Below are 15,958 nucleotides of genomic sequence, written 5' to 3' on the forward strand. Positions count from 1 at the left end.
CTTGGTTCTATGAAGATACAACCAATACATTCCCAACAACATATTGTATGATCCTAATGGTAATACATTCAAATGTGTTGCAATGATGAACTCACTTCTTTGTACCTATAGCCAACTGCACTAACCAAGACTCTGCATGCAATTCCTTACTCAAACCACACTTATCTAGCAAGTCAAGACTAACATAGCTATAATTAGATACAGGGTTAATCAAAATAGAAATAACTTGATCACAAAGCTTACCATCCATATCAATTATAGATGCCTGGTGTTCTCCCTGTTTGTTGTCCACTGCTGCATAGATATGAGGAATTCTCTGCCCAACATCCCCAATAGTTTGTGCCTCTTGCACACTATATATCTGAGGCCTACCACCCTGATTCTATGGACAATATCTCTTAACATGCTCCTTACCGCATGTCCAACACTCCAATCGACTAGTACCAACACCTTTATGCTACAGTTGCGACCTGTTATCACTTAGAACTAAAATTGATATATGTAACTTTTCATCCTAGCCCGATGACAAAGGTCAGTGCTAGTTTATTTTTGTTTTAATTTTCTTCACTTAGAATCTGAAGTTTTGAAGAGTTTTTGAGTCAAGTTATTCTCAGCTCCCATTGGTTCCCCTCCATCTACCATTGTTTTATAGCCACCTGTTATCTTATGTCAGTCACCGTGTCTTTTTATAATTTCGCAGCGCAATCTTGATTAGGCAATTTCGCAGCGCAATCTTGATTAGGCAGTTTCGCAGTGCAATCCTGATTAGGCAGTTTCGCAGCGCATCATTCAAATTTAAAACTGACAGCGCTGCGAAATCATGGATTCATACATTTCCCAGCGAATCTTTCCTGAAATGTCAAATCCGTTAGGTGAGTCATAGGCTGTGTCTTCTCATGTCAGCTCATGTACCCCTCTTATCACATTTCACCACTCATTGCCACTATCACCACCACTAGATCTGTTGATACGCATGAATCATCATTTCCAAGAAAGACCACCATGCATAAAACTTAATGATGGTCGTAAGTCTTGCATGAAATGACAAATCTGCAAGATTACAACTTGAAAGATTTTAAACGGCAAAATTTAAAATTCAACTGCAAAGATAATCAAGCGAGGCTGATAGTCAAGCAAGGCTAAATTCAAATAGAAGCTGAATCACAATTCCAACCAGAGCTGGTAGTTATTGTTTGCGAAGATTTGGAAGAATCAATGGAGAAAAAGGAGCACAGATCCGGCAAATGTCTAAGGAATGAGCCTGAAGGCTTAGATATAACGCTGAGAAATAAAGAGGTGGAGAAAGCATTTAAAAAGGCCGGGTGCTGGAATTTTTGCAAAAAGTTACAAGGAGGGCACGCACAGGTAACTAAAGAATTTGCACTTAACTTCACAGGCTTGAATTCAAAGGTAGCCATGATAGAATTGCAGGTTTCGCCAGAAGTGATATCTACTATGACAGAGATACCACGAGGACAAGAGCAATGGTTTAAAAATTTCAAGTTTGACATGAATCCTTGCAAGGAGTTTTTGAAGGATGAATTTGTAAATGAATATTTAAGTAAGGCAGTCCCCAGGAGTTATGTCAAAGAATATTATGCTCATTTACTCACCTGCATACAGAAATATCTGACTTGTGAAGGAAGGTATAACAAGGTTTACTCTCACCATTTTAAACTCCTTTTCCATTTCACCGGGAAGGTCTCCATAGACTTACCTTTTTATCTTTTCCGTAGTTTGAGTAAGATGTGTGATAAGGTACAGCTGAGGAAAGAGGATTGTGAAACCTCTTTGTTTCATCATGGTTTGATCAAACTACTGGTTTTAGATGGGCTCCAAAAGGTAGACAGATATTGGAATTCATTCATTTTTATGGCCGGCTTCAAAAGCCAGACTGGCCTCACTCCTCTACCTGCTAGAGATTCTACAATAGCTGAGCTCCAAACAGAAGCAAGAGCTAAAAGAGTTCCAAATTCACAAGTAAGAAAACAAATGAAGCCACTCATCATCCAAGATCAACCTCAGCAATCAACTAAGGAAAAAGATCATGGTAAAAAGACTGTACCTGAAACAAGCACATCTGAAGTAGTCTCAAGGATAAGAACAAGAAGCCAGATGAATAAGGAAAAAGGTAAAGCTGTAGCAGTCGAAGAAAGTCCAGTGTCCAAGGGAAGTTTAAATACCTTATTACAGGCTATTGACTTTGAGCAGTCTCTACCAGTTCAAATTGAGTTGATACAGTTAGAACAAGAAAGCACCAAGAAAGCCAAGGCCTCAAAAAGGCTTAAATTTGATGAGCCAGCTTAAGAGTTTGTTTTTAAACCTAGAAGACCTATGACAAGGAGATTCCAGCAAGTACAGGAAGCACTGTCAAGAACAGAGGAAACAGGGGAAGGGACACAACGTTGGCAAAAGAAAAACACAGGCAAAACAGTCATCACATCTAAAGAAGATAATATAGCAGACCTGAAGAGCCAATTAGAAGCAGCTAAGCATGAGATTGCCAAATTGAAGAAAGATGCTAGAAGACATGCAGTCATACAAGCAAACTATTATAAAACTCTATGGAAAGGGAATGAAACTGTAGAAGCCCAGTTGAATTCAGTGGTTGATGGCCATTCACAATTTCACACCTGGACAGTACCAGCAATCAAAGAAGCCAAGTACATCAGAAGGATCAATATGCAACTGAGAGCTGGGAATAAGGTTATGAAGAAACAAATTGAAGATCTGAAGGCACAGTTAAGCCAGCTTAAAGGACCTGCTAAATGAGTTTTCATTTCAAGTAAGATTCTATTTCAAAATTTTGATAAGTTTGCTTAATCTTATCTTTCTGAAGAAATCTAAATCCCTATTCGGCCTTTGGAAAGTCTAAAGAAGTTTTTGGCAATCAAGCACTCGGTTAATAAAGGTCTCAGGTTAAAAACAAGTTGTTTTAAATAACTCAGTAGTTTCGTAGCGCGCTACGAAACTGCTGAAAGTGATGATTTCAGCATAAATCAAGCAGTTTTGAAGTTGAAGCGGGAATTTTGAAAAGGAAATATATATAAGGCATATAAGGCATCATCTTAAACTATTAACATTAAACCAGGACAAGACAGGTGGAGAAGATATGTATTCGAATCCAATTTTAAATTTTTTGTCATAAAGTGAACATATTTACCACAGTTCAAGATATTTCATAACAGCTTGGTGCCTTCACACATGAAAAGGGTGGCCAGCACATCATGGACGTGGCAATCTGTTCTATTTGGGTAATCAAAGATAAAAGGCATGCTTCTTTGGATTCGAACATTTTGAGGCAAACTGAGGACCGACAAACAGGGGTAGTTTCCTATGTTTCAGGGCAATGGAAAAGATGTGTCATTGAAGATCAAACATGGAGCCTTGAACATCCATTACAGCCAAACTAAAGGGGAGCAGATGTCAAAGAACGAGAACCATTGTAATCAAGGCTATTATTAGCATAACACGGTGTTAGAATCCTACTTGATTTAGATCTCTAAAAACTCCAGTCAACACTTTGTTGTATTTATTAAGTAGTTAGAGTTTAAGAGTTGTCAGTAATAGAAGTAGTTTTCAAATTCCCCTCATGCTGGAGGAGGAATCTCGATCAGTTAGAATAAGAGCTCTATATATAGCTGAAACAACAATGTAATCAGGGTTGGAAACTTTATGGAAAAGCTTGCATTTATCCTATGTAAGACTCATTTTCAGTAATACATGCTTGACTTTACTTCTCAGGATTCATGAAGGATTTTTTATGTTCAGAATATGTGATGTTGTCCTTTTCTTAATTCTTACAGTGGTATAGATGTATAATCACTCAGAATTCACTGAATGTGCTCTGACTTCCTGTATACATTTATAAACTGTGTGGTACCATATGAGTTTATGTTCTGAATGTTTAAATGCTGAATGCCCTGACTTCCATGTAAGGTTGAGTTCATTGTTATATTGAGGTGTTGTTGACTCCATAAGCCCAATGGATAGTTTTGTTTAATCTGTTTCCACCATTCATATTTTTCACAGTTGTTCTATAAGAGTTAGCCATCTTATCTTTAATCAAAATCATTAATCCATCAAGAGAGAGCCCTCTCAGGTTGAGGAGGCTAAGCCTCAACCTAAAGTAGGTTGAAATAGTTACTTAGAGTCAACCTGACCAGCAGCCTATCAGGATCTGATTTTGAGATAACACGACCCATGTCCCTATCTAGATACATTAAACCTCTTTTGTGGTGCCACATTTTCTTTCTCATCTACATTTTGAGGCCTTGTTCTCTTAGGCTACCATTTACCTTTACCTTTTTCTTTTCCCTTCCATCCTTGTTGAGATTCATTCTTACGCTTTGAATCTTCATAGAAGTGCTTCAATTTCCCAATAACTTCCTCAAGTGACCGAGGCTCATCATACTCAATCTAATCTCTAAATGCTAATGGAAAACCACTGAAAAATCATTGAATTTTAGCCTTCTCATCAATAAGATACGGTACATACCTCAATAGCTCCAGAACTTGGTCGTGTACTCTTCATCTATCATTGATCCCATATTTATCTCATAGAACTCTTTAGCCTTATTGTCGTAGTACCTCTCTGATAAGTAATTCTTCCTAAAAAGCCTCTTGAACTCCTGCCAACTTAAATCATTTGTCCTAATGTCTATGACCCACTTAACATCTTCCCACCAAATGTCTACTTTACCTTTCAAGCTGAAGATCACTACTCTGACCTTCATGTTATATGTGTACTCATGCAACTCAAATAATTTATTCATCTGAAGTATCCAAGCCTCTGCATCTTCCAACTTCTTCACATCTCCATCAAAAGTAGGTGGCTTCGCCTTCTTAAACTCATTTGGAAAGTATCCCATATCATTCCTCCTATAAGGATGATAGTGATGACGATCATGATGTCTATTAGAACCATAACTAGAATAGTACATGTGCTCATCACCCCTCCTATCTGGAGTGTCCAACAACATGCCATCTCTCACCGTATCAGATCTATCTGACCTGTGTCTACCATAAAATACCTACTACCATATGCCCCATTAGTTATATCCTCATTTCCATGGCTGATCCGAAGCAACCCTTGTCACTAGAAGTCTAACAAACTCTGAAGAAGTATAGCATTAGCCTCTGCTTGTTTCTCTTGTGCCTATATAATCCGGTCCTTATCTGCCTTACAACTCCTTATCTCTTCCTTCAATCTTCTCAGTGTATCTTCCAAATCAAAAGAATGCCCCACACCACGCTACTCATCTGATGCATAGGGAGATTCTATGTAGTCTACCACCTTGCTAGCCATTTGATCTCTTTCCTATAATGCATAATATGTCAGATAAATCAAATCACACTAAATTAGCATACCTTAGCATAATTCGGGGAGGATACATTATCTGCAAGATCAACAATTAGTGTGATACATGTATAACATAAACATAATAGCATATAGCCATATAAAAAGTAATTTCATCAACGCATAAACATCATTCTAGCTAGGGTCCATTCATCAATGAAAGTCCATATCAACAATGCATGCTATGACCTCATGCATGACAACAACCATTACTCCATTGCACACATTACCACATGCAACCATCAACATGCATAAGCAATGCCAAATCAACTACACATACACATAGACACATGTAGTTGAGCATAAGCGATCAATTCTTGTAATCAACCTACAAGACTTATACATCTAATCAAACCTACAAGAATGTAGACTAACATGCAAGGATGTCAGTAGGAGTGTTATAGACATTTTTGGGCACTGCAACCCCAATCATAAATGTCCATAAACCAAGGGCTCTTAAGTCCCTAAAAGTGTTGTTCTGACCCCTAAAAGAACAAGGTCAACTGATTACATCTTCTCCCAGAAGTTCTCCATAAGAAACTACTCAGAATTGGTCAAAACTGGACCATTTCACCTGCTCCATAGTCAAAGTGCGCTTCATCCCACCTATGTACACACAATAGGTGCGATGCATGTTGAAAAGCCCTTCTATGGGGTGCGATGGGCGAGAGTGGACAAATGGAAGGGTCAATCTGCAAGGTGGAGAAGCAAAGAATCTTCTAGAAACTTCTCCTGTGACACTTGCCTCTCTGCATTCACCCAAGAATGAGTAAGAGATCATCAATCTCCAAGTGGATTCAAGAACTATCAGAGATAGGACACTAATCAAATCTCAAAAGCTGACTCACCCCCCTTGCAAACATCTATATATGGATCCCTCATCCTAGAGATCCAGAGGCTGGAATTTTGTATCTTGTAAGGAACTGCTGCTGGTTTCTTGGTGCTACATCATAGTGTTGGGTCATCTAAGCTTTTCATGAGGTGATGAAGGGCTTCTTGCTGAGAGGATGATGCTGGGTCAGAACAATTGGTTGTAATCCTCTTTGCTCTTTCTTGATTATTAATAAAGCTATTCAAGTTTTCCTTCACATTCTTGTGTGATTGATGTTGTATGCATTTGTGTGGTTAATATACATCTGGTCCTATATTGTTTATGATAATAGATCTATGTTCTCATATAGTGTTATGCTGCTTTGATTCTACAAGTGCTCTTTGAAGCTGGGTATACAAGGAAGCAAGTAGCAAAGGACTATCAGAAGGGAGAGGAATCAAGCAAGGAACCAAGCGCAAGACTGAGGTTGGTCTCCTTTATTCTTCTTTCATATATTTCTCATAAAGGAAAACGAAAGTAGTTTTAACGTGTTTGTTTCTAAGCTATCTATCACCCTTAGTGGGACTAGCAGTTCTGCATAGACACTAGTTTTCCCAATAACAAGGAGACATAAAATCAACATGTAAGTGACATGTAACAATATGTAACTAGTCATATTCTCATGACGATGGGTTCCAAAAAATCAATCATCAAATTCTCCATGACAACCTTACTTCAATCATAATTAATCATCAATAAAATGTAACAAGCACGTGGAATGCAAGTGTAAGAGACATAGATGCAACTGACATGCATGCATGACCAACACACACTGCCCATCCAGTCTAAGGGATGAACCAAACCGAGTAAACATGTGACGAGGGGCTACTATGATTGGATTCGACCTCCTATGTGACCTTAAGGAAGTGGAATTGATGGAACACATCAACCAACCTATCCACATCAACAACATAACCCTCAGCAGACATGTCATCCACTCAGACATCATGTCCCTAGGTCCCACTAATGTGTTAGACATCTTAGGCCTCAGTCGCTCCCATGTTATAGAAAAGAGAGCGTCCAGAAACCCAAAGTTGCTCGGACAAGCTTGTCTGCCAACAACCAGAGACTAAATTTTTCAGTGCTATGCCAATGACCCGAGTTGAGCCACTTTTTCAGGCCCAGAGCCCATATCGCTGCCCAAAATTGAATGAGAACTCAGGAACAATAAAATAACAAGGAAACAATGATGCAAAAGAAATAAGTTGAACAAGACCTTAATCAGACCCCTACCAACCATGTTAGGCATTTCGTCAAACATATCATCAACATGTAACCTACAGGTGCAAACAACAAAATTAAGCATAGGGGTCTCATACTTATATAAGATTTTCCATGAAGCATTGTTTCCTTATCACTTTAACTGCCATTCCATCCATTAGGTCATAGATACATTGTTCATTTGTTTACAAGTAAAAACATGTTGAGATCCATACATAACTGTTGTCATAAACACACCTATAACCATCATAATAACAACATAAATACTCATGAAAGTGAAACCATATAAATCACATATAATCCATAAAAACTCTCATAGAACTACAAGGATAAATAACCTTTCATTAATGATGCAATTTCCAAACCCGGGATGGGACTTCTACATTCCACCCGACCATAGAATGGCTGAGCCAAATCTCTCTTCAGCCATTCACCCCCATGCCATATTCCAAGCATGAATGTGGGACTCAAACCAAAAGAACCAACCAGGGCATACCGAGGCTAAACCACCTCACCCTCATCAATAGAAACTAGGCTTTACTGTAATCCATCTCGTATCACTACGCAAACATAATGAACACATAATAACAGGTTTTACCATGATCTCCACCCGATCACTAGGCCAAACAAGCATGGATGGCACCGGATTTCTCCACCTACATTGTGAGGAATTTTCCTGTCTCCTAGTCTCTCAGGCTTTACTGCAATCCAAACTCGGATCATTAGGCCCTAAACTGAGACCCATTCTCTAGGCTTTACCGCATATTGCAAACCCAGGATTAGTAGGCACAATGGAGAGAAAACCACCTCTTGGCTTTATCATATATCCTTCCATTCACCGACAAGGATTCCTAGGCCCACCGAGGAAACACAATCCTGGATTTACCGCAACCCACAGTCTGGCTCAGGGGTCACTAGGCCACTGGTTTTACCATGATCCATAGTCTATTTCAAGGACCACTAGGACATGTGCTCTATCGTTCAGAGATTCACCCCACTCAGCTTCGAATCCATCTGAAAATCCAGCTCAACCAAAACATGAGAACCCAATCACACCATGGCTATCTAGAAATGGCAAGGCTAGGATGAAAACATTATTACACCTGAAAAACCCATGCCATAAAAAAAAAAAGAACCACATGCAATACCATGCATGCCAAATCTAGCAAGGAAAATACACATGAAAATCGATACCTGCAATGAATCCTGTTGTAGCTACTTGATCCTACCTTTCCCTACTTGATCATTGCTTCCTCTTGCCTTCTTTTCATTTCTTGCTCCAATGCCAAAATTGCTCCAAGAAACTCTAAGTGTCCAAGAGTGAGAGAGAGAGAGAGAGTAATGAGAGAGCTCCAAAAATCAACTGAAAAAAGGTTACCAACTGGTCCTCATAACCCTTTTTATGAATGAGGCCACTATTTTCTTCATTTTTCATTATTTTCCTTCAATTTCCTCCTCACATGCAACCTGTGACCTTTCACCTCCATTTTCTCCTAATTTCCATTATTTTCATAAATAAATGTGCCAAAAATGCCATTTTTCCTTTCCAAAGCCTTAGTCATTGTCTTTGCCAATTTCCTTAGCCATAAACAATCAAATGAACACCCCTTAGGATGTCTTGCCCAAAAATCCACTTCGAATAAGTGTCCCATCAACTATGGTTATTGTTTTTTTCCTTTATTAACTTTTATTACATGGAATTTTCACTAGGGCTGTTACACTTTTCATCAAATCTCTAGCATATTTATTTTGACAAACAAAAATTCCTTTTTTCAGATTGCTCAACTTCTATGCTAAGAAAATATTTCATGAGACCAAGATCTGTCATTTCAAATTATTTCATCATTGCTGCTTTAAATTCATCTAACTCAAAATCACCTGTATAAATCATGTCATCAACATATAAGAAAACAATCAAAATATGCTCATGCTCATTTACCTTTGTACACAAGGTAGGATCAATGTTGCTTCTGCAAAATCCATTCTTGAGCATGTAACTATCAATTCTGCTATACCAAGCTCTAGGCGCTTGCTTGAGTCCATAGAGTGCTTTCTTCAACCTGTAAAATTTATCTTCTTTACCTTCAACTTCATATCCTAGAGGTTGATACACATAGATTGCTTCTTCTAGAATTCCATTCAAGAAGGTTGATTTCACATCCATCTGATATAATTTCCACTTGTTCTGAGTTGTTGTGGCTAGAACTGCTCTTACAGTATCCAATCTGGCTACCAGAGCAAATGTTTCTCCAAAGTCTATTCCCAGTTGCTGCAAGAACCCTTTTGCTACAAGTCCTTCTTTAAATCTGTCAATTTCACCTTTCTCATTCAACTTTGTCTTGTACACCCATTTTACACCAATGAGATTTTTATCCTTTGGAAAATCAACCAAATCCCATGTATTATTCATTTTAATAGCTTCAATTTCTTCATCCATGGCTTGCACCCAATTTTCAACTTTGATTGCTTCTTCAAACGAAGAAGGTTGGAATGAAAACAATGCAAAATTTGAACTAACATCGAAATCATCATAAATATCTTTCAGACTTCTCATCTTTCTCTTACCATTGCTTGATTCACCACCTGATTGATTGCTAGGAGAATCTCGATCTGTTGATCTGCTTGAAGATCCATGCTTCTCAGAAAATCTTGGAGTCCTTGTTAGTGTGTCTCTGTTTGGTGTCTTCACTTGTGATTCTTGCTACTCCTTTTCTGCTACATCATATTCTTCCATCAATGGCACTTTTGCATCAACTGTTTTGTCTATACTACCATTCCATGACTCTTGTTCTTTGAACACAATATCTATGCTAATTATGGTCTTCTTTGATGACAGGGTTATACAATTTGTAAGCTTTTGATTGCTCACTATAACCAGTAAATATGCATTTTCAGTTTTATCATCCAATTTTCCTCTTAGTTCCTTAGGAACATGTGCATAAGCTATACATCCAAACACTATGAGATGAGATACGTTGCAAGACATACCTGGCCATGCTTCTTCTGGTCCTGTTTTCATCACACTCTTTGTAGGAGATTTTCTTATCACATAAACAACACATGCACCTGCTTCTGCCCAATGCTCATTAGACAAGTTTCGTCCTTTCAACATGCTCCTTTCCATGTTCATAATTGTCCTGTTCTTTCTCTCAGCTACACCATTCTGCTATGGTGTGTACTTGGTTGTAAATTGTATTCTGATTCCATGTTGTTTGCAGTAATCATGGAATTCCTTTGAATCATATTCTCCACCATGATTTGACCTCAATACCTTGATCTATCAATCACTTTGGTTCTCTTCTAAGGCTTTGAATTCCTTGAACTTGGAAAAAGTTTCAGACTTATGCTTCAAGAAGTAAACCCAAGTCTTTCTGCTATAGTCATCAATGAAAGTGAGGAGGTAACAACTTCCACCAATCGACTGTGTCTTCATAGGTCCACACAAGTCAGTATGCATTAACTTAAGAGGTTGCTTTTCTCTATATGCAACTCCCTTTGGAAAACTTTCATGATGTTTCTTTCCCAAAATGCAACACTCACAAGTACTATCAGGTTCTTTGATGGGAGGTAATCCTCTGACCATCTATTTCTGGTGCAACAATTTTAATCTAGAAAAGTGCAACTGTCCAAACTGAAAGTTCCATAACCAATAATCATTAGAACATGCAACTGTAAAAGAACTGACATGATCATTGTAATTCATAACTAGAGGAAAGAGTTTGTTCCTTGTCATCTGCACCTTTGTTATCAGCTGCTTTCTTGGGGGCTTGTCATATATAACACTCCCTTGTCCTTAAAAGATAACTCTGTATCCCTTCTGTGCCAATTGACCAACACTTATCAAATTATGTTTGAGACCAAGGACATAATATACCTCTGAGATTGTCTTTGGCTCCCCCTACTTGGTCAGAATGTTGAGCACTCCTTTGCCATTTACATCCACAGTCTTGTTAGTCCCCAAATTTACCTTTGTCTTCACAGATTGATCCAAATTGCAACAAAATCATCGTTGCGTGTCATGTGATTACTACAACCACTATCTAATAGCCACACATTATCAGAAGGTTCATGCATGGTATGGCAAGCTAGGAACATGGAGTTAGTACTCTCTATAGTGACATTAGCTCTCTAGTTCCCTTGATCAGCTAATCTCTTCCTGCAATCACGGGCATAGTGACCAAATTTATTGCAATAATAACATCTCACCTTTGATTTGTCAACACTTTGATTATTGTTAAAGCTTCTGCAGTTGCTTCCACTTTAAGGTTCATGCTCTTCTCACCCATCTCTCTGACCAACATGTCTTCCGCTTTGTCCTCTGCTTCCCGATCTACTTCTTCCTCGACCTCTGTCTCTTGAAATAGAAATTTGGATTTTGAAAACGGTTTCTAAAATGGAATCCTTATTTCTATCTAGATCCCATCAACTCATCAATTGTTAACGATGTCAAATACTTGGCTTCTTCTATGATTGCTACCACAACATCAAATTTGGTAGACAAATATCTGAGGACCTTCTCAACCATTGTTTGATCTTTAATTTCCTCACCATAAATTTTTAACTGATTTACGACAGTCATGACCCGATTCATGAAAGAATCGATGTCCTTTGTCTCCTTCATCTACATAATTTCAAAATCTCTCCTAGTATTTTGCAACTTAACAATATTGACTTTGGTCATACCTTTATAGCTTGTCTCCAAGGTCTCCCATGTTGTCTTCATTGAAAACGTGATCATAATCTTCTGGAACATTGCTCGATCCAATCCCTAATGGATAAACTGCAATGCTTGTGCATTCTTATTTTTGTCTTTTTTCCATGGTTCCCTCTGTGCATTAGTGAGGGCTACTTCTTCTTCATTTTTAGGTTCTAAAAACTCAAACTGGACATAATCCCAAACATCATGAACCTGCAACGTGACCTCCATCTTAATGGCCCACACATCGTAATCTTTCCCTATAACCTATGGAAACTAGAACTGAAAATTTGAGAAAACTATTTTTCTTCAAAAATTTCTCTTCAAATAATACTAATACTAAAACCTTTTTAATCAACCAAAATTATTTTTTTTTATAAAAAAATTTATACATCAAGAAAAAAACTTTTATAAATTAAGCCTTTAAAAAAAACTCATTTAAAAATACCTTTTAAACTTTTAGAAGTCTCTTTGATTAAAGCCTTTTCAGTAAAATTCACGTATTGTTTCAATGAAGTCTTTTTTAAATACATTAGGGGATTGTAATATGACGTACGCGGACCCTTTTAATATTACGTACGCAGCCCACGTGGTCTCGTTCAAAAAAAAAAAAAGGTCAAATGTTAGAATAATGTGGTTTAGGCTTTTAATACTTTACGAGATATGTATATTTTTTATTTATACAAGTTATGCACTTAATCTGATGTTTTGGCGGAGTCGAAGGTAAGTAAGATTTGCGCAGTTTTTGTATTAATTGTGGATTTAGCTTCACTGGTGTATTTGTCACTTTTAATATTGCGATATATTTGTAATGTAAATTAAAAAAAAATTGTTTTTGGTAGTCTTCACATACAGATGTTGTGATTCATCATTCTTTCTTATTTTTGATAACATTTTGTTGGAAAGGCATGGCGAAGACATAAAATAACACACAATAATATGAGTTGGGTTTTTTTTATTGATCACACAAACTTGATGATTACAATAAATCGAGTGAAAGGTATTTAACATTTTCCAATTAGTGACTCGCCTCAAATAACTTGACATGCCATCACACACTAAATTCCACTACTACTTAACTCGACTTGACTCAATGCTCAGTTAACTGAGTTAATTTTAGATTTGTTAATTCATTATTTTAACACCAAAATACATTAATAAAGTTATAGCTCCACAAACATTACATTAATAAAGTTATAGCTCCACAAACATTCATACTCTGAAATATGACTTAATCCGACTTACTCACTTAACGGACTCTCTGATTTTAAATAAATCTCCGTAACAATTTATTATTTTAACACCACAATGCATTAATAAAATTATAACTCCATAGACATTAATAACCTCATCACACAGATTGAGTAGTACATCGAAGGCGATTCCTATTTCCGCCACAGTTTTTTAATTAATGCCCCTGACATGGGGCGCGATAGGGAAATATAACGCGAGAAAAAAAACTGGAGGAGAAAAAAAACAGTCTCGCGTTATATTTCCCTATCGCACTCCCATGTCAGGGGCATTAATTAAAAAACTGTGGCGGAAATAGGACGCGAGAAAAAAAACTGGAGGAGAAAAAAAAACAGTCTCGCGTTATATTTCCCTATCGCACTCCCATGTCAGGGGCATTAATTAAAAAACTGTGGCGGAAATAGGAATCGCCGTACATCGAATGTACAGTCATAATGTCAATCCGAGGTGATGGATTAATGATGTTAATGTCAGGTGTAAGGAAAATGATGAATGCCAATCCAAGGTGATGATTCATGATGTTAATCTCAGGTGTTGGTTTTATTATCCAAAGCAGAGCCCCTCCGAATGCAATTACCTCCTGCAAGCTCTCTGTAAGCCCACAGCGTCGAGCTCCTCGTCCAGCGTTGTGGTCATGCTAGCTGTGGTCGCTCTTCAATTCTGTTCGACCATGGCGCCGGTGAGGGGAATCCTGTGGCTCTCACAATGGTGGAAAATTGGCGGCGTTGTTCATATTGCGTGAGGATCCTCTCCTCCAACACAATTCTTCTGGAAGTGCAATCAGTGAACTTCTCGCTCAGGTTCTGCGTCCCTAGCAACCTCCATGGCATCGTCACCCTTCGGTATTTCGCTTAAGGAATGGTTCAGTAGCACCTCATAATTGGCAGTGTGCTCAGTGCCGCGGACCTGCAAAGGATATCCTCGTGGGCAAAGGGTGCATTACAGTTAAGCAGGGTCAAACTAGCAATGAGAGTCACCTGGGTAAGCTCAGCATCGAAACTCTCTGCTCACCGACCGGCAAATGGAAGGCTTCTCCCTCTTCTAAATGCACGGGCATGGGTTCGTGAGTTATATAGTTACAACAATTTCAATTTTGGTTTTGATATGTCTAGTTCTCTTGAAAGTTCCTCTAAAAAGGAGTCTTAGTCTTATTCGCTATAAGTCTGTTTTGTCGGTTATTAAAACTTTAAACATGTGTTATGGGGTTGGTTTCTCAATAGAGTTGTTTGAGCAATAAGGATAAATCATGTATTTTTATGTATTGTTTTCAAGAAGTAATTAAAGTCGAACTCCTAAAAAAAAAGTTATTTTAATAATTAAATATAATTAATTTGTTTGTTTTGAGTAGTTTAATTGGTAATAGTCATGATTTATGAAAATGAAGTCTCACTGAATTAGAAATTTTGAGTTCAAATTTCATATTATTCCTTAAATAAAAAATTGGACATGAAGAAGATATAGTCTTACCAAACTTAAAAAAAAAATCAAATATAATTAATTTTCTTTCAAATAATTAAAAAATACACTTACCTTATATACTAGTTTAGATTCTAACTTAATCATATATTAATTTATTTTTAATTTTTAATAAAATTAAAGTCAATTAAAAATTATTTGTAAATTAATATGAAACAGAATTTTAATTTTTAATAAATTAAAATCCATTAAAATTTATGTTTTATATGAATATTTATTTATATTTAATATCATATACAAATAATTTTTAAAATAGAGAGTTTTAATTGATGAGGATATCAATTTATAATTATATTTATGTTTATGATTCGGTATATATTTTTTTATTTTTAAATATAATAATAACATAGAAAAGAGTTAAATATGATTAATTTTATTTCAAATAACTAAAAAAATGCATTTATTTTATATACTAGTTTAGAGTCTAATTTAATCATATATTAATTTAATTAATATGAAATGGAATTTTAATTTTTAATAAAATTAAAATCAATTAAAACTTAATATAAACATTACTTTTTATATAAATATTTATTTGTATTCAATATCATGATGATGGTGGTGGTGGTTAACGTCCATTTGGACCAATCTTTGGTCTATCGGACTTAAAGAAACCAATCCTTGGTCTATCAGACATAAAGAAACCAATTATTTAGTTTGATTTAAGATTTTATTCCTATACTCAAAAAGCTTGGAGAGAAGCCTCCTGAGCTCACTGTAATTTTGACAACGTAAAAGGCTAGGAAGGTCAGTGTTACAACAAAGATTTTGAACTGATATCTAATGTGGTTGTATGCCGGCACTCTAAGAAGAAGTGATTTTCATCCTTGATCTTCGTATTCTCACAAAGATGACATAAGTTTTCCATACAAATTTTTAAAATAGATAATTTTAATTAATAAGAATATCAATTATAATTATATTCATGTCTATGATTAAGTACATATTTTTAATCTTTAAATATAATAACATAATAGAAAAGTATCATAAATTTAATTTTTAAAAATACATACATATATATATATATATATTTAAAATTTATCAAATTTTATAATAATTTAAAAAATTTAACAAGAAAATATTC

The 15,958-nt window shown here is 36.4% G+C and overlaps 1 protein-coding gene across 1 annotated transcript in view; it reads left to right on the forward strand.

Moving 5' to 3' along the window:
• Positions 1 to 14,140, forward strand: part of LOC149200844 (uncharacterized) — a 44,066-nt gene extending 29,926 nt beyond the window's left edge. The window contains exon 3 of the mRNA XM_089401096.1: positions 13,955 to 14,140. Coding sequence (XP_089257222.1) covers positions 13,955 to 14,140 — 186 coding nt within the window. The remainder of the gene's footprint in view (positions 1 to 13,954) is intronic.
• The last annotated feature ends 1,818 nt before the right edge of the window (positions 14,141 to 15,958 follow it).

Source organism: Pinus tabuliformis, chromosome 2_1, assembly GCF_031772625.1.
Source record: "Pinus tabuliformis cultivar Carrire ecotype Pingquan chromosome 2_1, CPIR1, whole genome shotgun sequence".
Lineage (NCBI taxonomy): Eukaryota > Viridiplantae > Streptophyta > Pinopsida > Pinales > Pinaceae > Pinus > Pinus tabuliformis.